The sequence below is a fragment of the Lygodium microphyllum genome, chromosome 21 (assembly GCF_053477565.2).
Source record: "Lygodium microphyllum isolate KBCC chromosome 21, Lygodium_microphyllum_v1.1.10, whole genome shotgun sequence".
Taxonomy (NCBI): Eukaryota; Viridiplantae; Streptophyta; class Polypodiopsida; order Schizaeales; family Lygodiaceae; genus Lygodium; species Lygodium microphyllum.
Window position 1 is genome coordinate 66,763,751 of NC_141155.1, and position 26,280 is coordinate 66,790,030.

At 42.4% G+C, this 26,280-nt stretch overlaps 1 protein-coding gene across 3 annotated transcripts in view; it reads left to right on the forward strand.

The window, feature by feature from the left end:
• LOC148018098 (SET domain-containing protein) overlaps positions 1-25,754 on the forward strand; it is a 115,743-nt gene extending 89,989 nt beyond the window's left edge. For all 3 annotated transcript variants that reach the window (XM_087662291.1, XM_087662292.1, XM_087662293.1), the window contains 5 exons: positions 10,379-10,462; positions 13,084-13,217; positions 13,318-13,406; positions 13,520-13,668; positions 25,528-25,754. In XM_087662291.1, coding sequence (XP_087518417.1) covers positions 10,379-10,462; positions 13,084-13,217; positions 13,318-13,406; positions 13,520-13,668; positions 25,528-25,716 — 645 coding nt within the window. In that variant the 3' untranslated portion in view covers positions 25,717-25,754. The remainder of the gene's footprint in view (positions 1-10,378; positions 10,463-13,083; positions 13,218-13,317; positions 13,407-13,519; positions 13,669-25,527) is intronic.
• Positions 25,755-26,280: the final 526 nt, after the last annotated feature.

The following is a 26,280-nucleotide window of genomic DNA, read 5'->3' on the forward strand; positions in this document are numbered from 1 at the left end:
TGCCCTAACCTCTATAGGGGCATAGACATTGAGGACTCCAAGGCACGAGTCCCCAATATCCAATCTGATCCATAGAACCCTCCATGCCACTATCATCCCATGGTCTCGTACACAAGTGATGAGACTCGAGCCAATAGAGGTGTATATGTATTCACTCTTGCCATGGGCACCTATGGTGTGCTCCTAGTAAGTGTGCGAGCTGCAAGGGAGTACCTTCCCAACCTGCTGGGCCTGGGTGGGAGTGAGCTTGTGCTCTTGTAGAAGTAAGATGTTGATCCGTCCAGCAAGGGCAGGCTGCAGCTCTTGCCGAACAATCAACTTCCTGGAACCATGTGTCCCATTGTAGTGGAGACTATTCACATTCCAAGATGCAAGGTGTAAGCTCATGGGAAAACCTGTGATTGACTGAACAAGCATGTGTTCAGTGTGGAGGCTGTTGATGAGGAGGAAAAACTATGGGGCATACAAGTACGCTTTGCCGCCGGTCTAGATGGCAAACTCCAGTCCCCCATGGTGGCCCTTGGTTGAACCATAGGGGTGATAGATGTTCCAGGTGGTACTATCAATGCATCTATTAGCCATGTTGAGAGTTGTGACTTTGTAGACTAGTAGAAACGGGCCGTCTGTGCTAAGGGTCATTCGATCACATCCCGCGGAGCTCTCCATTGTGGAGGGGCTCGAAAGGTAATGCTCGAGTGTGGGACCTCGGCACCAGCCCACTAGTTAATGTCCATCATGTAACGAGGCCACTATTGTGCAAATAGTGCTAGCCCTTCCTCTCCCATCCAGTGGGAGGTATGGTCCGCTCCTTTGAGTGAGAGGACTGAAGGAAAGAAGCGTAGTTTGGTCCATCTAGTGGTGCTAGTAGATGGACGTTGCCCCTTCTTTACTTACGAACCACGAACATCCCCACCTCCAGAGGTAGTGGAAACTCTCCGCGCTACGCAACTCTCAAGTAGGACCATGGGCCATTGCGGAAGAACTCCTGTGGCAACAAGTATGCTTGTCTCGGGAAAGTGTGATGAGCAGTAGGGGGAGCTGAGCTGGTGGCTGTGTGGGAGGGGGAGCATTGTTGGTGCGAGGAGAATGTAGGCGTGTGTGGCTCATCACGTCCTGTGGGAGGAGGGGAGGTGGGTCTGGGGGGGATCACCTAAACCAAGTGCGGATTAGGGGGGGTACTCGGCAGGGGAGGTGGTGGGGGGAAAGAGGGTCGAGGGATGGTTGGAGGTACGTGGCGGGTGTGGGGGGGGGGGACTGCTGGTCCTGGAAGGGGGGGGCTGTGGGCCAGGGTCAGAGGGGGCATGGGAGGTGGGGGGTGGGTGTGGGGGCTGTGGGATCTTAGGTGAGGTAGTCTGTGGTGCAGGTGGTGGACGTGGGGGACTGCGGTCGTGTCGGGTGGGGCGGGTTGTGGAGTGCTTTGCCGAGGAGTCATCGCTCGCCCTCCTGCTCCTTGCTGCCGAGGTTGGGTCGTCTAAGGAGCTGGCTGCGCCCCCTGCTATCTCCCTCTCTGTGGTCTCTAGACCCGCGTGAAGCCGTCGGCATCCACCTTTGGGCCTATCGACGGAGCTGCCTTGGCTCTGAAACGCGTACAATCTGTTGCATGATGCCTAAAGTCGTGGCAGCGCAGGCACTGCCTTGGTTGCCCTGTCACAATGACCTGCTGCCTAAAGGAGTGACCTCTTGTCTCAATCTCCAGGAACTTTGGTATACTCTTTGCGTCTTTCACGGCCACTCGTACCTTTGGGACTCCTGCAGTGTCAGTGTATCCATGAAGGAGGTAGGAAGAACTATGCTAAAGAGCCGTCCAAAGTCCTCCACTAACTGGTGGTACTCTACCTCCAGTTCGAGAAAAATTAGGGTGATTGGGTGCCTGAGAAAACTGTTGTGGAGTGCAAATGTCTCCATTGTGAAGCCGCTATACCAAAGAAGCATGTAGATGACCCCCTTTGTGGAGGCATAGGGCGAGCTCTCCACTAACTCACGAGCTGCGTGTGCAAAGGTGAGTCGAATCATGAAGATCCCTCGGCCCATGAAGATAGCCTCCACGATCTGTGCTGTGCCAATGCGCAGTGTGGAGTGAAGCCAATCCTGCAGCTAGGCCCTCGATGGGGAGTGTCCAACGACTTGACCAAATAGCGCTGTTTCTTTTAGCTCCAACTCTATGGTCCGGACGACTAAGAGCTGTTCGTCAGAGAGGATGATGTGCAAGGTGTTTGACTGGGGGGCACTCGTAGAATGCGCCGGTGTTTGACCAGGGGTTTCCATTGTGCGTCCTTGCTGGGAACTGGGGGGGAAGTTGTTGCAGGGGGGAGGGAGCAACTGGAGGTGGGGGGCAGGAGGGGAGGGGGAAGTTACTGTTTTCCAAATGGTGGTAAGACTGCTTGGCCAAGCCTCAAGGCGGAAGAGGCGGGCGCGCTCCGGGGGGGCAATAGGCGGCTAGGGGGGTGGGCGGAGCATAGGGCGGGTAGGCAAGGGGGGGTGCAAAGCGAGCACAGTTGGAGGGCGGCAAGGGGGGGGGGGGGGGCAAGGCAGATCGCCGTAGGGGGGGTAGCAGGCGCAAGGCGAGGAAAGATGCCACAAAGGGGGGGCGGTAAGGGGGAGGACTGTCGAGCAGGAGAGGGGAAGACTGTTGAGAGGACACAGGGGCCGGGGGGGGGGGGGAGGAGGACCGGCATAGGGTGGGGGCGGGGGGATTGGCACAAGCGTTGGATTGGACGGAGGTGGGTGGCAACGTTGGATGCGATGGCGGGAGTTTTTTAGTGATGAAGTTCATGTGATAGTTACTCTTGGGAGGGGGACCATGCAGTTTGAGTTTGATTCATTGCACAAAATTCATACAAGGTATATTTGGTTGCAAAGGATTTTAAACAGGAAAAGGAAGTTGACTTTGATGAAATATTCTTCCCTGTGGTTAAGATGACCACTCGGCGCTTGGTTTTGGTCTTAGTTACACAGTTAGATCTAAAGCTTTATCAAATGGATGTGAAAATGGCTTTCTTACATGGGGACTTGCATGAGGACACTTTATATGTAGTAGACTAAGGGCTTTGTGAAAAAGGGCAGGGAACATCCAATGTGCAAGAGCATGGGACATGCTTGGTATGCACATTAGGTGCAATCGCTCTACAAGACTTCTTTACTTATTCCAAAAAAGGAGTACATACATAGAGTACTTAGGCAATTCCATATGCAGGGTGATAAGCCTATTGGCTATTTGTTATCTGCTCATGTGAAGGTTAGGTAGGTCGATTGTCCCTAGTCAGTCCCTAATAAGATAATGAGAAGGTCAAGATATCCAAGATTGTATATATCTATAGTGGGTAGCTTGATGCATAGTTGAGGGAAACTTTGGAACGGGAACAGAAATGGGAATGAGGACGCGAATTTTCAAGAGTGAAACGGTCCATAGGCAACTCAGGGACAAGGCTTCCGCAGGCAGCTCAGGGACAGGGCACACTATCGTCCGCCATCGCTTTCCATCACTCTCAATACAACTCTCTCTCTCAAGATAGACTATTGCAAAAGCTGTAGACGTCTCTCTCTCTCTCTCTCTCTCTCTCTCTCCACCTTATAATGCATTCCAATTTATAGCTTCATTAACATCTTCCAAGTTATAAGTTCTTGCATATTGATAAATTTACATTTTTAAAGAAAGTCTTTATATCTTATTAACTAGGATATCATGTAATCCTTATCTTCCCTAGATGACCTGGTGGAAGAGATTTATGATGGACCGGGGGTTATTTTGAGGTCCTCTTCCGCTACCCAGAAGTGCGCGCTCATATTATGCAAGCTATCCCGTTGTTCATAGATAGTCAGGTAGTTCATATGGTTCCATGGAGGCCTATGGTAGTGTTTCAGGAGGTGCTTCGGCAGGCATGTCCAATTTGGGTCGAGGTGGTTGATTTTCGTGCACATCTTTGGCGACTTCTTCCCTTGGTTTTGAGATCTCTTCGTGAGGTGTTGGTGGAGCCTTGGTTTGCCTCCCGTAATAGAAATAGGGCCAGTATGCTTTGGGATATAGGGAAACCTCGCCCGAGCAAAGTGTGTTTTGAGGTTCCGAGATTGCAAACTTTGGTTTATGAGCTGAAATGGGGCACATTTGTGGGACACTGTTTCAGATGTGGACAATTGGGACATTTCATTTCAGAATGTGATAGAAGCCAAGAGGTAATGTAGGGGTCTATGGATCCTGGTTTGGATATGCATGGTCATCTTCCCGAGCAGATGGTGCAGCAGCCTGAAGCTGTTCCTGCGTTGATTGTCCAGTAGGGACAAGTAGATGGAAAGAAGGCTGCTTCTCAAGCGGGTACTCAGCAGGTGTCGCTTTCGGTGGGTCAGAACTTGGCTCCTCAGGTTGTTCACCGTAATGCTAGATAGGAGCCTCGGTCAAATCTTATTCATCCAGCTTCGCAGACTATCACTCAGACTTTTCAACGCTGAGTTAGGGGGTTTTACATGGAACCTCAACCTGCAGTTGGTGTGAATGAAAAAAGGGTTTTTGATACTACTCTGGACTTTGATTCGTGAGGGAGGCTGGTGCCTCTTCGAAAAGTTTTCCGTGCCCAGCAACAATAGCTTCCTTCTCGTACCTTGATTGCTAGTTTACAAAGGGCAGATTTGGTAGATGTGATTCGAAGCGAGATGGAAAGATTTCAGATAGCCAAAGCAGCTGATGTTAAAGGGAAAGGGAAAGTGGGGGTGCAGTAGTTTCCTTTTCTGTGGTCCATCATGAGAATTGCTTTATGGAATGTGAAAGGTATTTCTTCGGGCAATAAGTAGTATTGGTTGTGGAAAGTTGTGTTAACTGGCAATTGGGATGTTTTTTGTGTTGTGGAGCATAAACAACATGCTTTGGTAGGATCATCTGATGTATATGATGATTATTTTTTTAGTGGTCGTGTTCGACATAAATCTAGAGTAATGTTGGCCGTTAGATCTTCATTGCAACCATCTTTGATTTCTCAGGACCATCGAGGCTTATGCGGGAGAGGTTATATGGATAGTAGGTGTGTATGCTCCCTTTACTGCTCGTGAACGTCGTCAACTTTGGGATGACTTGCATTGCCTTGCCATGGCTCATCAAGGCTTTGTAATGGGGGATTTTAATGCGTGTACATCTCTGGGTGAGATGACTTCGCAACACTCTGTTATGGATGGTCCTGAGCGACAGGCTTGGAATGCTCTAGCAGTTGTGTCTTTGAAACATGACATGTGGTCTTGGATGCATCCCTCTCGGTCAGGATAAACTTATCGTTCTCTTCAGCATCCAAACACATGGGCCAGACTGGATAGGATCTATATTTGTCAAAGTGATTCTTTTCTCCCTGCTGTCATTGATATGTGGATAGAGTGACAACATGTTTTGTTTGATCACTATCTTTTGATCTTGGAAATGACACACTGTCCTGTTCATGCCTATAAGGCTCTCTTGGCTCGTTTGCCTCTTCGTTTCAATCAATCCTTTCTCTTGCAAAATCAGTTTTTGGAATGCATTCAGCAAATAATTGATTCCTTTCAGTCAAGGGTCTTATTAGAGGGGATGGAGGCATGGGCTGTTTTTAGGGATAATGCGCGTATGTTATCCCGACAGTATGGGATTCAGCATGCTTCCCTTTTATGCATTGAATTACTGCATGCACAATCTTTCTTGGTCCATTCTTTGCCTCTGTGTGAGTCAGGGGACACCACAAATGATTTGCTTACATGCATTGAATGGTTGAAAGGCTGAGTTCAATCTCGACAGGAATAAGAATATGCAAAATAAAAATTGCTGTCCAGAGCGGAAGCTTTGCACAACAATAACTGGTTGCATTCTCATCAATTCTTCGCCCAGTCACATTAGAAATATGCCCGGGAAAATATTGTGCGTTTAAAGAATGAGCAAGGTGATATGGTGACAAATCCTGCATCCATCATTCAGATATGTGTAGATTTTTATAAGTCTTTGTTGGGCCCTCAAGAGATTCTTTCGGATGCCGTACACTTAGCTCGCAGATACATTTGTGATCTGGTTAGTAATCAGGTTCAACCAGAATGGGTAGTCTTAATGGAGGCTGATATTTCGAAGGATGAAGTGGAAGAGGTGCTGTCCCATTTGCCTAAAAGGAAAAGCCTTGGTTGGGGTGGGCTTTCTAATGAGTCGTTTTCAGCCAGTGTTGAGCAACTTAAGGATCCGTTGACTCCCCTGTGTCAGTAGGTTTGGAATTCCGGTGTCATGCCTTCAGACTGGAAGATTGAAGTCATTTGGTTATTGCCTAAGGATCCCTTTCCTACCTCTTTGAAACAATGGAGACCCATTTTTGTTATGGGTTGTTTATACAAAATCTTCTTAAAAATCATTTCCAACAGATTGCAGAAAGTATTTTCGCATTTGGTTCATCCACGTTAGTATGGTTTCATTAAGGGTCAGAATATAATGCACAACATTCTGAATGTTCAATTGGGGATTGATTTTGCAAAAGCTTCAGGCCAGTAGGTGGTCATGCTTTAGCTTGACATTGAAAAGGCATTTGATAATGTAAGCTGGTCTTTTTTGAGGCAGCTAATGTCTAGCATGGATTTTGGGCCATGTATGGTTTCTCTTGTGGATACTATTGGTCAGGGGGCAGTGGCTCGTATTGCACTTAATGGAGGGATCATTGATGAAATTGCCTTGTCTCGGTCTCTTCGGCAAGGTTGCCCTCTTAGCCCTTTGTTGTTTGCATTAGTCACTCACTCATATGGCTGCTTTGAGGTCAGCTCTTTTGCAGGTACTTTGTGTAGAGATTCATATCGAGACAGATATATCAAATTTTTTTATAGAAAGGACTTGCATTTCTCACAGTAGTATGGTTATTCATGCTTCTTGGTGGCACGTGCTTAACTCCACAATATCTTTTGAGGTCTCCCAGTTTTTTCTCCTTTCCCATAAGATCACCTCTTGGCAGGCGATGTCACATTGTACAGTTTGGTGCCCCTAGATTTTCGAAAGGAGGAGAATTCCTTGCTTGGTGAAGTACTGGCTTCCTCGAGATTGTTGGTTTGGCTTGATAAAGATCTGCAGCATGACAAGTTTAACTGAATGGCTCGTTTGGGTTTACAGACAGTCTTGGATGGTTTCATTTCTAGGCAGGCCGTCTTTATTCCTTTGGGCATATTCGTTAGCACTTTTGGGTGCCTAGGGGATATCATAATATTTGGACGGCCATATAGGTCAGACTTGGGAGCTACTATACTTTGCTTGCATTACAGCTTTTGTTTCCCTGGCATGATTGGATGTTTGTGATTCGTGATGATTGCGAGAAAAGGTCAGCTAACTAGATATATCATCAGCTGGTGGAGGCCAAGAGATAGGTCACGGATAAGGCTAATAAAGTATGGCATATTCGGGACAGCAAAAGGAAATGGCATGGTAGATTCATCCAGCTTTGGAAATCTAAGGTTCTATATTAGGGAAAAGTGCTTATGTGGAGGCTACTTATTGGGGGTTTTCCTACTGGGAATGTACTGCGTGCTTGTAAAATCTCTACTGGGCAATGTATCTTCTACACCACATGTGATGAGACAATGCTTCATCTTTTTGTCTCCTGCCCTGTTGCAAGACAGATTTGGAGTTTTGTTTCTTGTGTGTGGCTTTCATTGACCGAACAATGGATATCACCTCGTTCGTGGATTATGGGAAAGATGACCTCCATGACCCCTAGATGGACAGCCTTGTGGCATAATTAGCGTACTCAGAATGCCTTCATTTTTGATTTGGTATCTGGCATTCATGGTCATGTGGCCCGAATCCGGGGTTTAGTGTTGTGGCAAATCTTCTCTATGGTGTTTGTTGATCTGGTTATTCCTGACATTGTTGTTGCCTGGCTGGATACTGTTCACTCCACACCAACTGTTCTTTTAGTGAGAGAATCACTTGATAAACGAACTATAGTGGGCACAATTCTCATTTCAATTGTTCTTTTTTAATGTTTACATGTGGAAGAATTACAATTTTTCTTTTGTGAAAGGTCATGATTGAAAGGGAGGGCTAGTGCAGATCCCTTTTTACTCAAAACAGCACATTTGTGACTCAAAATTTGTTATGTTTTCTTAAAAGGTTTCAAACCTTCAATTTTTGACCATAAACATTGCATCCTATTCCATGCATAATTTTTATGTCTCAAAACATATTCTAAAACGTTTCGGGTTTGGCCTAAAATGCCACGCGGTGCCGTTTCGTTGTAGGAAACACATTTCGAGAGATTTTGACCCTATTTCGGCATTTCGCTGCTTCCTATGTATTGTTTCAAGCCGTTTCATATAACTATGGCTTGATGTATACCATGATAGCCACTATGTCTGACATAGCATTTGCAATGGGAGTTGTGGCTCGTTCAACACTTAGCCGATAACATTGAAATGTTGTGAAGGGTATCATGAGATATCTTGAGGGCATTGGAGATATGTGCATTTGTTATGGTGACCAGCATACTGGAGTTATGGGCTGCACAGATTTTGATTATGCAAGACACGTAGACAATAGAAAGTCCATCTCTAGCTATGTCTTCATCTTTGCTAGAGGTGCTATTTCTTGGATATCCAAGTGGCTATTGTCCATCATTGTCACCTTATTCTTTATTCTTTCTATGACAATAGAATAAGGGAAGGCAAGTCACACATTTTGACAGTTGAAGTTTCCAAATACAATCTTTCTCTCTCTCTCTTGCTTGAACCTTCATAACTCTTGTTTCCTCTTACTTTCATTTTTACTCTTACTCTGGCTCTACCTTTCAGAAAAAACCTCTTAAAGAGAGAGAAAAATGCCTTGGTAGTCTTGAGTATATTCATAGATATCGCTACAAAAATATGGCAAACCTAAATTCTAGGAGCCTTGGATTGGCCTTAGCTAGTCCTAAAAATGGGGATGATGTTCTAAGAGTAGGAAGTTCTGTATTTTGGTAGTGCTTACTAAATTTGGTTGTTTCTATTCTTGATAGTTCATAGCCGAAAAGGGAAGGCCAGAGAGAGGAGATAAGTATCACGACACTTGTCACACAAGCTTCCAAGTTTCCCACCACTTTTCTTGTGTTAATCCACTTTCCCTTTTTGCACTAGCTAGTAGCTCTCCCCTTTCTCCTATGAAAAGAGCTTGTTTCCTCTCATTCTACATAATTTCCTTGGCTATAATTTCATATAGAGTAGCTAAAGGCAGTCCAAAATTAGCCCCAACCATCTCCATCATCATCAAATACCTGCATATTCCCTCTTCTTTTGCTGTTCTTTTACCAGAAAATTTGTAAATTCATTACAGCATCTCCTTCTTAAGTTCTTTTTCCATTACAAGATCAAGAACAAAGCCATATTGATGTACCATTGATCCACCATGCAGGAGGGCCATTTTTCTCTCAATCTTACTCATAGTATTCAAAGAAATTAGTTATTTTGTTCCAAGCAAATGTATATATGTGATACATGTGTGTATGTATATATTTCACAATGATCTTGTGAGAGTGAGAACTACTTCTCATCACTCTCAGGTTGATTGTAACTGATCTTCAATCCTTAATTCTCCATTTCTTTAAGTGCTCATGATTGTAATTTTCTAAAGAATTGTCATACTCGGCCTCAAGTATTCGTTCTTTCTATTTTCTTGAATGGTTCAACCTAAAAAAAAGTGAATCTTATAATTGTGAGCATACCACATTGTTTGGGGTGATTCCAGCAATGGTCAAGTCACTAGTTGATGATGTGGTCGCCTGATCATTCAGTTTGCTAGTACACTGTAATGTAATAGACTTGAAAGATAACTTTGCAGTAAAACTAAGTATGAACCCTGGATCATGTGTATCCTGAAAATGGATTCTATACAGAGGTTACAATGTGAAGGACCATGCACAAATGGACAAGTACAATGTTGAGAAGGAAGATATAGAGTATGGGCAGAATAGAAGAACAGACTTCGTACAACTGGCTGAGAATGAGTCCAAAAGCCCTCTAAAACTTTATGGCTCAGCCAACTTCATTTCCCACTTTTTGTTCATTAAAACTGTCATACCTTGGATCCTCTAGCTTTTCCCACTCCTGCACAAGCCCTGTGCACACTGACTGGTGAGGCCATAATGAACTGCTCAAGGAAATGTGAATTGTGGAACTTAGCATGCAGAACATGGGCTCTGATTTGTTCTCCTGTTCTTAGTGCTGAGATGGGTCAGTGTAAAAAAGAGTTATGGGGTATGCTCGATCAAGAGTGGTAGAAACAATGAGGTAGAAAAAGAATAATTGTATTTGGTTTGCCTGGTTATGTATTGTCGAATTGGGCAGTTTTAGTATTCTTTACTGTGACATCATTTTTCAAGTAATAAGCTTCCTCAATACAGCTATAATCCATTCATGTGTAATCTCTGCATATGTACAGGTTTTAATCAATTATGGCAAGTTTGGGAATGATGTGTTGGCAGTGACATTTGGATTCACCTTGGAGTATAATCCCTTTGATCAGGTATTTAGTAAAGGACTGAAAGTGTAAGGATATGGCATAGTATCATGATTGTCATAATTTTCATTTGGATTTATCTGAAGTCTCCTTACTTTGCATGGAGTTGCTCTCATGCAATTAGTGAAAATTATGCTTCTATTGGATTTATCTAAAGTTGTCTTGCTTTGCATGCAGTTGCTTTCATGTAATTATTGAAAATTATGCTTCTAGAGCATCACACGTGACAAAAATCTGCTGCAAAAGTTGGAGTGAAAATAACTCCAACGTGCCTAAATCAAGGCCTGAATCAAGCTACTGGTCTAGAGCTCCCGGTAGCATCTTTGACTGTGATTTTTGTTTCAACCCATTCGTAATGAGCATTCACCATGGCACTGGGTGGCTAACATAGTAAAGCTGTCTGGCTGAGAAAATGAAGGTCTAACATGGATATCTGTATGCGTTAACTTCTAACATCAAACAAGTGATGTGAGACAATTGGATACATTCTCTAGGGTCGTGAGACTTTGTAATGGATTGAGCAGTGCACTGGTGGGATATACACTTGATGGCCATCAATTGTGTGTGTATGGGTTGAGACACGTTTCTACTCTACTAATTACGAGTTCTAGATAAGGACTGTGAATCCTTCAGGCAGAGATGGCGAACAGTAGCACTTTGGTTACCAGCTTCTCCAAGTTACTAGTCTTGTATATTGTTTCATTGACAGATTAGACTTTATGTTCAAGTTTGAGGGAAACCTTTCAGGTTCCATATCATGCTGCTGTCAAGACACATAAGCCAAGCATGTTTGGGCATGCTGTGGACTTGGCCACCACCTTTCACACAGGAGAAAAGGCAAAATGTTGGAATGGCAGTCTATTAAAGCTAATGACATTGACTCTGCATTTGATCAGATGGCAACAAGGACAAGTGTTAGGGACTCTGAAATGTAAAGGTGCAGCATCCATTATTGTTGCCTTATTACGCATTGAGTAGGGTCCTAGAGTTTTCACAATTTGGTGGAAGCTTTTGCTTTGTGGACTTCAGTTTAAACCTGCAGAGTGATTATCTTCCAGAAGAGACTGCACTTGGCACACCCTTCAAAAAGGATAGTATATATCTTGTAAGTGAACAATTTTCATCCGTTTTGTTATGATAGCTAACTTTAGATCTTAGAGGTAGAATTAACATAAACTTGAGTACATGGCCAAGCTCTACTACCTTGAAGACATCTCAAGGAGGGCCACTGGATATAAGCTTGAGCACATGGCCAAGCTCTTGCTAAAAGAGACCATAGAGAGAAGGCTGATACAAGCTTTGGATACATGGCCAAGCTCTATCTCAAAGAGATCTCAATGAGAGGGTCGATATAACCTCAAGCACATTTCCAAGCTCTACCTCCTTGAAGAGATCTCAAGAAGAGATACTTAATATAAGTATGAGCGCATGACCAAGCTCTGCCTCCTCAAAGTGAACTCAAAGAGAGGGTTGCTATCAGCTTGAGCACATGGTCAAACTCTGTCTCAAAGAGGTTTCAAACTGAAGCTATGGCTTTGGAACTGTTAGATTCACACAAGCTCTTTTCAAGCATATGGTGGTGGTATCGCATGCTTAGACTTATTAGCCAATTTGGTTGCTTGAACAATGGATGTCAGAGACTTGTGGACCTTGAATAAAAGGCGTCCTTGAGTAATTTTAATATCATGTTTCATGCTTCTGCTTGAGGAGTTTGTTTGTTTGGTTTTTCAAAAAACCTCTTTGTATCTTTCACATAAAGAACAAAGAATAGAGAAAACTCATTTGTTGTTTTTCAGCAACTCACTTATGTAAGAAGATATTGGTTCCTGTATGTTCTGTTTTGAAGTATTACAGCTCAGATTTTGTTATCATTTATTTCTTTGTTCTACATGTCATTTCCAAGGTGCATGTGAATTTTTGCATTTCTGATATGCCGATATAGTATTATCAATGAAAATAGACAACCAATCCATTACCTTTTGGTCTTTTGCATTCTATTCTTTCCACGCCTTTAATTTTTCTATAATTTGCAAGATCACTTAGCTCTGGTTTCTCTTCTTCACTTGAAACAAACTCGTAGAGGGCTTTTCCAATAAGGAAGATCATCACATAACTTCTATGATGGGTGGTTATTCTTGTCTATCTTGACATGTACAATATGGCCCATATAATGATTCTGATGAATGGAAGTGGATTCTTGGTAGTATTGTGAGGAGTTTGAGGTGCATTGGAGGGGAGAAAATGTTGATAGTGATGGGGAGCCATTTGATTGTAGAACCCAAAGGCTGTCGATACCTATAAGCCAGCAAAGGTAATGCTAGGGTGCCTAGTAGTAGTATAATGTGGCATCACGTTACATATGCAAATTCGGCATCTCTTTGCCACAGCTCGTAAGTGGTCTTTAAGATTCTATGTCTGCATATATCCTCATGGTGACAGCTAGGGTTCAAGATGCTGTGTGTAGTTATAAACTTGACTATAGAATAAGCACTTGTTGATTAACCAAAGACTTGTGTGTTTTTTGGAAACTTCTAAAAGCTTTCCATTTCTGTGAGAATGTAATCAGCATTTTCAAACTGCTTACATCAATAAAGAGAGAAAATTTAAGAACTCAATGTTATGTGCAGGTAGAGGTCTGGATGGGTCTATCTCAAAGGGATACTCTTCGTAAAGAAAAGTTGGAATTGCTTCATGAGCATGGAATACAAATGTGGTCTGAGCTGACAGATTATAATGGAGCTGGCAATGCTTTTCTTATCAAGTTGGACCTTACCCTACAGCCAACATGGTCTTTTGTTATCTATGCATTTTATGGCTTATTTGCTGTCATGAAAGAGTAAATCTGTTTTTCTTCTTGCCAGGGAAGTCAAATCAGCTAAAGGACGAGGGAAAGGGATTTCCCAGTCTCTCCGTGCGTTTGCTCGTATTCTTTGTGCTGATTCCAGTGAAGGTAAATGTAATTTTTAAATTTTTGAATGAAGTTCCCCCCAAACAGAAATCAAGAAAGCATTACTCTCAATAAGCCAAAGTTTATGAACATTGTGACTTTGTATCACTTCACAGAACTTACTGACATGGCCAGAGAAGCATCAGAATTGGATGGAAGACTAGCACGAAGACCTCTTAGAAATAGACACAAAGAACTCCAAGCAATGGTGTTGCTACTGGCTCGAATTGAGTCTCTCATTCAAGATTACGTTACAGCAATTTTGGTAAGAAACTAACCATAATATGATTTCCACTTGATTTTCTCATATACACTTTATTTGAAAGAGAAGAAAGATTGTAAGGGGCTTGCAAAACAAAAAATATACAACAAAGGGGAAGCCTATTGCAAGGCCTAAGTGAATAGCCAGTCAGGAGATCTATAGTGCCAGACCATATGTGGCTGACAATGAAAGAAAGTTCCAGAATCCCCAGTCTTGAGAGAAGCATCTTTCCACCTTCTCACTTTTCTGACCTGACTTGTATCCTCTTCCATCTACCATGGAGTTATGGACAGTCTTTGTCCAAGGTCTGGAGAGAGTCCTTGTAGTGGGTATGTCAGATATATCTCTAGCATGGCTCCATCTGGCACAGAGAGAGAGAGAGAGAGAGAGAGAGAGAGAGAGAGAGAGAGAGAGAGAGAGACGATGGCAGATCTGACTCCCTGTGTCGCTGCCATGTTTCCCTCCCCTGTGCACTGCCTGAGATCGTCCTAGGGCCTGTTCTGCCCTGCCCTGCCCTGAGCATCGAGCCCTGCCCCCAGCATCCCTTCTTGCTTAACTGCCACCTACCAGCTGTGCCATCTACCCACCCTTACCTGTGTGCAACCTGCTTTGAGCAATAGCACCCTGCCTGCATGCACCCAGCCCTGAGCTTCACACCCTCTGTGTGTGTGTGTGTGTGTGTGTGTGTGTATGTGTGAGCACAGACCTGGGGGACTGCATCCTGAGCCTCTGCCCCACCGCGCCCTCTTCTTGCCTGGCACCCCATTCAGCAGACTGAGCAGGCCTGTTACTGCAGGCAGCGAGAGAGAGAGAGAGAGAGCTCCAGCGAGGAGGAGAAGAGGGTCGTCTGGGTCCAGTGCCACCATGCCCTACCTGTAACCCTGAACCTCAGCATCTATGTCCTCTGCCTGCCCCCAATCCTAACTGCCCCCTGTCCTTCACAGCTCTGCGCTGCCGGTGCAGAGAGACAGACAGACTGAGAAAGCGAGAGGGAAATAGAGCACGCTGTAGCCTTCTGCAGCCCATCAACAGTGTGTGAGACAGATGGGTGCTTCCTCCCCTGCCACCCTGACATCCAACCCTGTGTGCTGCCACCGGCAGTCCTGCTGATGTCTTGCTCTGACATCCTGCCAGCTGCCTTGTTTGTCAGCCTGGCCTGCAGTGCAGGCCCCAGCAATCTGTACAGACAGAGACTGTAACTTATGTGGCTCTGTGCAGCCACATGCACTGAAGAGAAGTGGGAAAGAGAGAGACTGATGGACAGCAATGTCACTCTACCAGGTCCTGCTTTTGCAACAGTTTGGCTGATGCCTCCTCATGGACAGCACTGACTCACCCTCCACAGCCAGAGATCCGGCCATGGATGTTGAAGATGCTGCAATGGAGGTTGAAGATGATGCAGTTGAGGAAGATATGGTGCCTTGCACTAATCGGATGGCTTTGTCTCCCCACAAGGTTCAGCCTTCTGTCAAACACAGCAAGTATGAAGAGCTTCTTATAACATCTAAGGTCCCTGTCTCAGGTGATTCTCCACCATACTCATATGTCAAGTGGCTTCGATCCCGTAGGATTGGCAAGAGGCCAATTGGGACGACTTGCTAGAGTTTGCCAAGTCTCTTTTGGAGGATTCTGTTGAGCATAACCAGTAAGCTATACCTATCGGTGCAAAGGAAGAGATCTTAGATATGCAAGTGAATACTCCTAAGGTTCTCCACTCCTTTTCAACCTTTCATGAGCGAGGTGTCATCCTCTTTTTCATTGGCCAGCTTTCCATCTTGCCCACGATCTGCCATTGGTTAACATCCCTTCTTCAGAGTGATGGTGTGGAGGAGATTTTTGTTGGTCAGAATGGCTTCTATGAGGTTGTACTTCATTCTTCCTCAGCCTGAGATTTTCTTCTTCATCAAGAACCCCTCTTTTGTGAGAAGCAGTTGGTGCATATTGTTTCGTAGTGTCCATTGGCTGATTTTCAAAGCTTGCTCAAGCAAGTGAGTGGAAGTGCAGCACTGCCCAATTGTTTATTGGCCCCTCCTTAAGGATGCTATGGCCACAGTTGGTCGTGTGTTGGTGCCTCCTAGTCTAAAGGCAGCCAATAGAAATCGTTGTGTATGCTATGGAACACAACCAAAAAGAGACCGAACTAGTTGGGTCTCAATTGTAACAATATGGAGCCCCTTTGGTTTCAACTGAAATGGGGCACTTTTGTTGGGCACTACTTGACTTGTGGTTGATTGGGTCACTTTTTGGCAGAATGTCCTAATCAAAAGAGTACCTTGGTGGACCAGCCCATGGATCAAAATCGCAATGCACCCCTTGCCTTGCGAAGCAACAAATTACTCAACCCAACCAGCCTAAACCCTAGTAGCGAGATCCTCCTTCAGATTTGGAGATATAGGGATGGACGGAACTGGGACATAATAAAGGAAAAGCCAATGAAAGTTCTGTGCCTATTGTGATGGTTGACCCTTCTTCCTCGCCGAGCCTCCTCCGCACAACAGCCATGGCCCGCGCACGGTTAACCCTCCAGCCTAAGTGGCCTTTGATGTTGTAGGTCACATCATTACTCCATGGGACCGCAAGAATCCAAGATCTACATCTCACCTTGTAGATGGACCCTTCTCCTCACAAGATGCACCACACAGAGGCCAAACCCTTTTATAGTGATAGGAGATTTCTTTGAAGATGATGTGCTGGAGACTTTAGTTGCAAAGACTCAAGCCCATGTGACCACATCTCATGTGCATTCTTGAGTATATGTCTGTTTAGTTGTAGGGTGCCTCTTGCACACTCATTCTTTTGTGTTTGTTGAAACCATTGTATTGGTTCATATATAATGGCTTGGCACCACAATGTGCTGTGTAATCTTGTTTCATGTACTTTTCCTCGTAATTGATATAAAGTACCCATTAAAAAAAAGAGAGCTTCGAAGACAGCTTATGCAATAGAGAAACAGAGGACAAAATGTAGCTTGTTGCCATGTCCTATGCCACATCAACGAACATGCCCAAGTTAAACACAGCTTTAATCAATCAAGTAGTGGAGGTTGAGGAAGGGGAAGAAATGGTTCCGTGCATTGAGATAGTGGTCCCTTATTTTGAGGTTCAGCCAGGTCTGGATACGCAACCACCAGTTGAAGAGATAGCAAGCATGCATCCAATGCTTTGATGGAAGAAACTAATGAAATGCCGTAGACTAACCATCAAGTGTGCTCGTATGTGCACGTCACTTCTGCTAGTGAGGACTCTTAGGATCTTGATTGGGAACACTTATTGGAATTTGCCAATACTTTGCTGGGGTGATTATGTTCAATACAATCATGAAGCATTCTTTGAATAGGATCGGGGTGATGTCTTAGATGCAACCATTGATACAAAAATAGTGGTGTTCTTTCTCAACATTTTATGAAAGAGGGCTCATCCTCTTCTTTATAGATAGGATCCCAATACTTTCATGGATCTAGCAAGGGCTGAATTCAACACTATTAGGTGACTATGTGGAGGGAATCTTTGTTAGTCCTCGAAGCTTTTATGAAGTAATGCTCAAATCACCAATGCTACGCAACAATTGCCTAGCAAAAGTGCCTTTGTTCTTCGATTGACATCTTGTTCATGTGGTACCATGGAGATTGATGGCTAACTTTCAGCACCTACTCCAACATAAATGGCTAGTTTGGATGGAAGTGGAGGCGTGCCTTGCTATGAGTTGGCCTTTACTAAATGAAGCTATGGCAGTTGTTGGCAGGATTTTGGGGTCCCCCAGTATGAGGGCCAAGAATTCTAAGCGTATGTGTATGCTATTGGATACTGCTCACAAGTGGCCTGCTAGTTAAGGCTAAACTCCCTAGAATGCCATCTTTGCAGTACTGTTTGAAATGGAGCACCTTTGCTAATCTTTGTTTCTCTTGTGGATAGATAGTCTCAGATAGGAAGGTGAATCCAAAGGTAGGAATTTCACTAATGGTTAAGGAAGTTGGTATGGTTGGAGGCCTTCAGGATGTGGAGGCTCCACTATCTAGTCTTAGGATCAATCAGAACAATGTTGGATGGATGGTTAAGGAAGTTGGTATGGTTGGAGGCCTTCAGGATGTGGAGGCTCCACTATCTAGTCCTAGGATCAATGAGAACAATGTTGGATGGATGGTTCCAAAAGAAACAAAAAGATCCATGTTGACACCTCAATTGCTAACTCGGCTACTGTCTGGGACTCCTTGTGTACCTATGTGTGATGCACGGATAAGCATTCCACAGTGAGTAGATTTGTTGATATGGTCTCTTTTGCCCCCACAAAATGCCTCTGCCAGAAAACCCTTGTGGATGGCGTTAAAGATCCTCCAACTGTGCTTGCTTTTGACGCATGCAGTAATGTGATTTGGAGTAATGTCATGCAAATTCCCTAAGCATAAAATAGACAAAAACCATGACAATCCACAATCTTTCCTGCTTCACTATGACTTTTGTGTGCAAGGGCACATAAGACATCCCATAAGTTTTCGTGCAAGATAAGCCACATATCATGTTGTTTGTGGTGTAAGCAAATTCATGCACATTCCAAGTGGCAACTTTCATATGTAAGCAGGAGCAAAGTCAAGGTCGAGACTAGTTATCCCTTGCTTTAACTTTTCTTGCTAATAGCTCCAGTGTTCCTTTATCCAAAAGATCTACCAATATTGCAAATGAGCTCATGCACAGACTCATCAATTTTGAGGTAGAAGGACCATTCTCCTTTTTTGTACGGTCTTGGAATAATGTTGACCCCAAGTGTTCTCATGGTTCATGAGAGATTTCAGTTGGACCTTGTTAAAAATGATGTGCATGGCTGCTTTTTGGTGTTTGAAGTTGTGCTTGATGGGGAGTTCCTATGGTTGGTTGGTCTCTATGCTTTGAATAATCTTTTACCTAGACGTGATCTATGGAGTAAACTGACATCCTCTTTGACACTTGGCAAACCAAAGCTTGTTGATGGGAGATTTCAACATGTGTGACTCATTGCAATCTAATTATGGGCACTCAATGATGGATGCTCTTGAGAATCGAGTCTAGCAAGAGTTTGTCTTGAATGTTCTTGAATAAGATCTTTGGTCTTGGTTGCATCCATCAGATTCGGGATTCACCTTTCACTTGGTGCAATATTCCGTGATATGGTCTAGACTAGATCGTATGTATGTCATGCATGGTGATGTCTTTCTGGTAGAGCTGCTGGATATGCAAGTCTTGCAATAATATGCCTTATCAAATCATTTCCCTCTGCAATTCGAGTTGCTTGCATAGTCAGCCATGCCTTTTGTACAAATTGGAAAAGCTTCCTTTGTGCTTTAATTCCTCTTATTTGAAACATTCAATTTTTAATGGCTACGTGGGACAGTTGCTTAACTACTTGTTAGACTTTCCATGGGATGGACATCGCTCCTTTGAGCAATTGATTAGTAATGTGTAGAGGGTTGCTTTACAATATGGCGTTCACCATGCATCCCTTTGCAAACAACTCTAGCAGGTGGGAGACGAACTACTAGCCTTGGTTCATTGCTTCTTGAGTCACTAGATGATGCATTTTTGCCTCCATTGGCCACAAGATTGGTTGATCTTATTTAGCAGCTCTAGTTGAGATCATACCAACAAGCTAAATTTAAATCTCTAGGCTCTGATTAAAACTTGCAAGATGCCTCCTACTAGACCCATAAATTCCTTGGAGGTTTACACCCTTTCTTTGCCCAAGAGAATATGGTTAGACTCCAAAATCTAGAGGATAACATGGTCATGGATTTGTAGACTATTGTCGAAATGTGCCATAGTTATTGTTTAGATCTTTTTGGCTCAGCTTAGACCTCTACACAAATCTCTAATGCTTGTGCGGCTTTTTATCATTTGGTTAGGGATCATTTTTCACCAGACATCCATGATGCATTGGAAAGTGATATTCGTGAGAACGAGATAATGGATGTATTATTGCATTTACCCATGGAGAAAAGCCCTAGTTGGGATGGCCTCACTAACGAGTATCTTTGATACCTATGCTACTAGTCTAGTGAAACCCTTGACCACTATGTGCCAATAGGTTTGGGAAACAGGTTTTATACTAGCACTGTGAAAGAAGGGAGTCATTAAATTGATCTCAAAAGTGCCTTCTGTCATCATGTTAAAACATTGGAGACCCATCTCTTTGATGGGATCAATGTGTAAAATCTTCTCTAAAGTCTTGGCCAATCGCCTTCACAAGTGCCTCCCTAACATTGTGCATCCCAATCAATATGGATTCATCAAGGGCAGGAACATATTGCATAATGTACTTAGTGCAACTGGACTTGGAAAATTATCTGGGTTGGTCCTTCGTAGTAGAACTTATGTGTGCATATTCTGGGATTTGGGCCATGTATGTTCCAGTTGATATACACGGTCAGTGTTGATGCATCCTCCAAGTGATGTTAAATGGTGGTGTTATTGATCCCATTCCCCTTTGGCGCTCGGTCTTTGGCTTATGACATCTTCATGATCCTTAAGGTAGAAAATGATAATCTCCATAAGGCATTGGATGTCTAAGCTTTCTTTGGTCATGCTTCTAGTCTTTGTGTTGTCAATGCTACAAAGTTATCCCTTGTCAGTTGCATTGAACTTGATTTTTAGTCATTGGGATTGTGTGGGCTGATCATACCTCATGGTGGTGTTGTTAGATACATGGGGCATCCCTTTAGGGTTGATGTTCAGCCCAAAGTTTTACTAGAATGGATTTTGCAAAAGATAGAGGCGAAATTTGTCTATTGGAAATCCAAGGCTTCACCCTTCCATGTACATCTCAGAGTTACACAAGCCATCATGCTACCAATGCTCACTTTCTTGCCACTTCTACCCTAGACTATTGCTGCTATGAATGCCCTTCTGAAGCATGACCACTTCATGTTGTGGAAGATAGATTCTTTGCATGCAAGAATTTCTTCGATTTCTTGGAGTCATGCCTATACTCCTAAAAGTATGGGTGGTGGGCTATTCTTGATGTGAAGTCTCATATGGTGGCCCTTCGTTGATCACTCTCTCGAGCTATGTCCATTGACTCTCATCCTTGGGTCTTTATTGTCCAATTCTTCTTGGAAGGCTAGGGCCTTGTCCATCGTAATACTAGCATACATGGTTTATGGTGGCATATTATTAACTATGACACCCACTTTTGGACATCTTTCTCCTCTTTGGTGAATCATTTGGTTTGTTTTTAGTGCTTGATTCTTCAAAGGGTGCATTGGGATTTTGACGAGGATCGCTTGGTGGCTAATTCTTTTCATGTAGAGCTATTGGTTGTGTCACAATTGCAAGATGGGAAACATGAGGATTGCCCCAAATTTCTATTGTGTGTGTCGTGGGGTTTTCATGTCCTTCTGCACAACAAGAAGACTTTATCGAATTCCTCGTGGTTATCGCGACTTATGGGGTTAGCTAGATAGAAAGCTATAGCCTATGCAACTCTTTTTTGTCTGTTTATGATCATCCCTAGCAAGATTGGGATTTTCATGGTCGTGTTACCCTTCAAAAGGCTTTAGCTAACCAAGTTTATGATCTCACGATTAAAGATCTGGGTATGCATCAATCTAAGGTCTGGTGAAAGGCTTCAGCTAACCAGGTTTACCATTTCATGACTACAGAGATTTGGGGTATGCATCAATCTAAGGTCTAGTGAAAGATGACTGTGATGGAGGGTTGGCTAAATAAGACACCTTTTTAATGCATGGTCTTTCTTTGACAACTGATCATTGGTGGGCTAACCCTTGCCTCAACTCTTTTGAAACGTCGGATATGGAATGGTAGTTTCTTATTTTGCACGAGTGCAGAGTTCTCACATCATAGATTTATTTCTTGCCCTTTAGCTACGAAAATTTAGACTTTCTTGTTACATATTTGAAAAACAATGGCTTTTCCATTTCTATGCCCCTTTGATTGGATTCTTGTCAAGCCAAATATCTCACCCCACCACAACATATGGAGATTATGTTTTATTTTTTCTGTTTTTTTTTTTGGGGGGGGGGGTTGTCATAATTGGATCACCCAGAATACTTTTGTCTTCAATTCAGCTGCAAGTGTTCAAGGTCATATTGCTAGAATCAAGGGTCTCCTACATTGGCAATCGATTCTTATCTAGTGTGTTGATAGTCTTCCTCGAGAGGATTTAGTTCAATGGCATACAACAATATCCTCTGCTTGATTGTTGTGACTTTGTATCTTTTTTGGCATGATGGCCTAGAGCCATCTTGTAATCTTGAATCCTATTCTATTTTCATAATTAATACAATTACCTATTATGAAAAAGAAGAAGAGAATACGATATGTTTGTGATGCCTCCAATAGCTCTGTTGTGAGCAACACTTTATTGTCTTATCACTCTAAGAATAAAGAATGAGTGTGCATGTATACAATTAGGGTTAGTAAGATGGGTGACTAGCCACATTGGCCTTTTTTACTGCAATAACCTCCCACTTAAAAGCCAATGTGTCTTTAAGGAAGACAAAAGAATAAGAAAATGCATTAAGTAAATACATGTAAGTTACTCAAATCTGATAGGTGTTAGATAGGTGTAAGTTATGCATTAAGTAAATACATGTAAGTTACTCAGATCTGATAAGTTAATAGTTTGTATAAGTAGTGGTCTGTCTCACTTCTCTTGTAGCGATGAGATTGCATAAAGGCATCAAACTTATTGGACAATTCTTGTGGGGCTTGCTTTAACCCATAAAGACTCTTTCTTAGCATCCAGACAAGCTTTTCTTTGTTATGTTCCACAAAACCCTTTGGCTACTACACATAGATTATACATAACGCCACTTAAACTCCAGGCCTTCATGTCATATGGACTTTCCATTATCTTGTCTCCATCTCTTATATTAAAAGAAATGTGATAAGTTGAGGGCTTCAAGCCTTTGTGTCACTATTTAGTACTACCTTCTTAGTTATGCAAATCTTTATGTGATAGCTTTCATTCTCTTGCTCTAGTTGCCTTTTACTAAAGTGAAATAGGCATGCAAACACATGCAATAATCATGTAATTTGTAGGCTAGAATTAAAAGCTACGAACTAAACCACATTGCGAGTCAGCCAAAAACCACAACATAGGTGGGCAACGTTGAAGGTGTCTCTCCCCTAATAAAAAATCTATTCCCCATCCCTCACTTAAAAAAAAAAAACTCGAAATGGCTTTTAGAGTTTTGGAGACATTTCCACCATGTGCTATCACCACTTGTTGGAGCCTTTTGTATTGGGTAGAAATGCTCAAACACTATTGGGACAATCTACTTGTACACTTTCTCCTTCTCCCTCGGCTAATCCAAGCTTCACAGTGGTTGGTAGCCTTTTAAATGGATTTTTTAGCTGTTTAAATTAATTTTTAGAATTAGTAGCTATGAAGATTGATTTAATCATTTGTCCTTGGCACTTGGCCAAAAAATTAAAAGTGCTTGTGTCCATTCATAATTGGTTAATAATTAAAAATGTCAATCTATCCCATTGGCTACATTTCTTTATATAAGCAGCCAAGTTTATAGAGAGAAAATTTGCTTATGCATTAGGATCAAAGAATATCAAAGTATGTTGATCTCTTACTTTTTCCTATGCTTTTTAAAGCTTTGTAGCATTTGGATTGGATTGATCATTAAGCATATTAAGGACTAAATTAGTTGATGTTTTGGGTCTTTTACCTTTTGGATCCTCTTTACTTTCGGGGTTTTTAGTTTGTTGTTTACTAGGCCAATTCCTTGCCATATGCCCCTCCTTCCATAAGTGAAGCATTTATTTGTAGCCATCAATTCTTTACACCAGGTAATATTCTTCTATGTTTTTCTTTTTGCATCTTTTTGAGCCTATTTGTACATTTGCCCTTCTTATGAGCCTTGGAGGTCCACTTCTATATTCTTCATTGCCAAGATTAAAGGATTCATCACTACAATAGTATGGACTTTTGTGCATCTTGAGAACTTCGCAAAATACCCCATTGATGAGATTATCACGAAATGGAGGAGGATAAGAGAGAGATGTTTGCAAATCAAACAAAGTTTAGCTATATAGGAACAACTCAATTTGAAGTTGTTCTTATATAGGTTTGGATGGTTTTGATAAGTAATCTCTCCAAGTCCAAGATTTCCCATGGGAAATATGTTTTTTGTGATAAAACTTTCATCTTTTTCTCTTTGCCATGTCTTTTGGGGAGGAGAGGGGGGTTTTATTTCCTACATGTGGTTTTCCATGTCACTTCAACGAGTGATTGTTCGTTCTTATGTCTTGTGTAAAATGCCATCCACTAGTAACTTACTACAAGAAGACCACGATGTCTTTTACTTCATGCAATGAATTGTTCTTTGACATGTTTGGAGAACAAAAGGCGTTTATATTTGATTAAGCTATTGGTATCAATGGTCATATATGGTTATGTCTAGGGATGGTCGTGGCAAATGGGTTTTGTGATCATTGTTGGTATTCTAGGTAGTTGTTGCATGGATGGAGATTACTTGGGGTCACTTCGATTTTTCTTGAATGTTCTAGGATCCAACCTACACATGGGACACAACACAATTCATGCTCAAAAGAAATCATAGGCGAATGCACATCATGCTCACTTCCCATCCTTAGTGGCAAAAGGGCTTGGGACTAACAACATAACAAGTCACACTCGTGTCACACCACGAGTGCAGACCATACTAGGTCTAGAGTCCAAGTGTAATAAACACTTATGCCAAGAAAATGAACATGTAAGTCCTCTTTGTAGGACTCCTTACCCAACTTGGCCAAAGGTTGTGTCCATACCTAGTCCCAAGGCTATGACTATTGCTACATGTATCTTGGACACCCACAGATGCCTACTTTCTTCCTTACAAATGAGTGATATCCTCATTGATACCTCAAGGATGAACTCAACGAGATAACTCTCAAGTGAGTATACCTAATCCCATATTGCCTCTGCATTTGGGTGTCATTCTAGTTAACTAAATACTCGGGATAAAAGGATCAATGGCATAGTTTGCCCTATAATTAAGCACCAATTGGGGTGAATGGAATGTATCAAGCTTCAAGCATCTTCAAATAAAGCCACATGCATTCTCAAAGTTTTTGAGTACAATTTTTGTCAATATAAAGCATAGCATGATCCTAGGCTATTTTAAATTATTTCCTTTTGATTGTGAATATCTCTTGTATATGAGACCACAAGCAATACTCTTTAAAAAAGACACCTAGGGAGAATGGACAGCATCCAAGCCAAATATCCAAATAGACCTTCCCTTGAGCTTAGGCTCAACAACAAAGGGCATAGACTATGCCATAAGGATTCATGTCACATACCACCACCCTACATCGAGTGTATAAATTATACATCCATAGGGTCTAGTCAATTTTGGTAATCACACTCCATGTCGCACAAATGGGCCATTGATTTTTTTTTAACAAACTAATCACCTAGCCTTAAGGGCACATTTACACCTAGTCACTAAGTGATCCAAGATTGTGATTGATGCTACATGCACCCATCTAAGAAATTGAAGGATGGAACACTCCCTCCTTGAAGTGTCTTCTTTCTATTATTAGACTTTTAGTTTTTTAGGTTATTTCCTAATAATCATGAAGGATTGAATACTCCCTCTGTGAAGTGTCTTCTTTCTGATAGTAGACTTTTGGTTTTTAAGGTTGTTTCCTAATTGTCACTTTGGTTGATCAAAAGGTTGTTTTCAAGTTTTAATATATTTTAATTCGTCGATCACACACACACACACAAGTGTGGGGGGTAATGGTAGATTACTTTATACTCATAAAGAGGACTTAATAAATGCTGTCTTTATGTTTGTTAAGGTACTAATCCTCTTTACTTTTAAAGCTAAGACCATATTTCTCACCTCTATTACAGGCCCTTGAGATGGCAGACTTTTGTACAATAAATCACAAGTATCCATCATTGATACGTAGGGACATGGTTGAGGCTATATTAAGTGGTGAGCTACGAGTTCTTCGTTCTGCTACAAATTGGCTAAAGCACCATTGCATAGAATTAAACTCTTATTGTAATTTTTCTATGTATAATAGGAATGAAAATTAACTTTTTGAAAGTCTTGTATTTGTCAACTTGTGTTTTGGCCTTTCCATTGTCAATGTCTCATTTTAGAATATTAAGAAATATATTAAGAAACTATCATTGTTGATATTAAATGAGGCTTATCCTAGATGCACTAGTCATGTTAAAGAAGGATAAAGCGAGGTTAATCTCTCTCTCTCTCTCTCTCATGTGTGTAATGGGCAATTATATTAGTAATCACATGAGAAATGCAAGAGTCATGGCAATTAAACAGAAGAGATTGCCATATGTTAAGGGACTAAATCCTCTTTAGGGAGAAAATCAGTATGCTAGGCAAGATCAAATTGCCAACAAAGATGACCTTTCAACTTAGCAAGATGACTTTGAACCTCGAATATGAAAGCATTTTAGGTGACCCAATTGTGCTAATAACCCCAAAATTTAAGAAAATGAAGTAATGTTTTTATAGATGGTTACGCCAAAGTTGGATATTTTGCCCTGTGAAAGACCCAATTTGATGGATGAATGGAATGTTCTACCAAAGCCCTCCAAATGTCAAGCAACATGGACCAAATCTTCTTAGCCAAT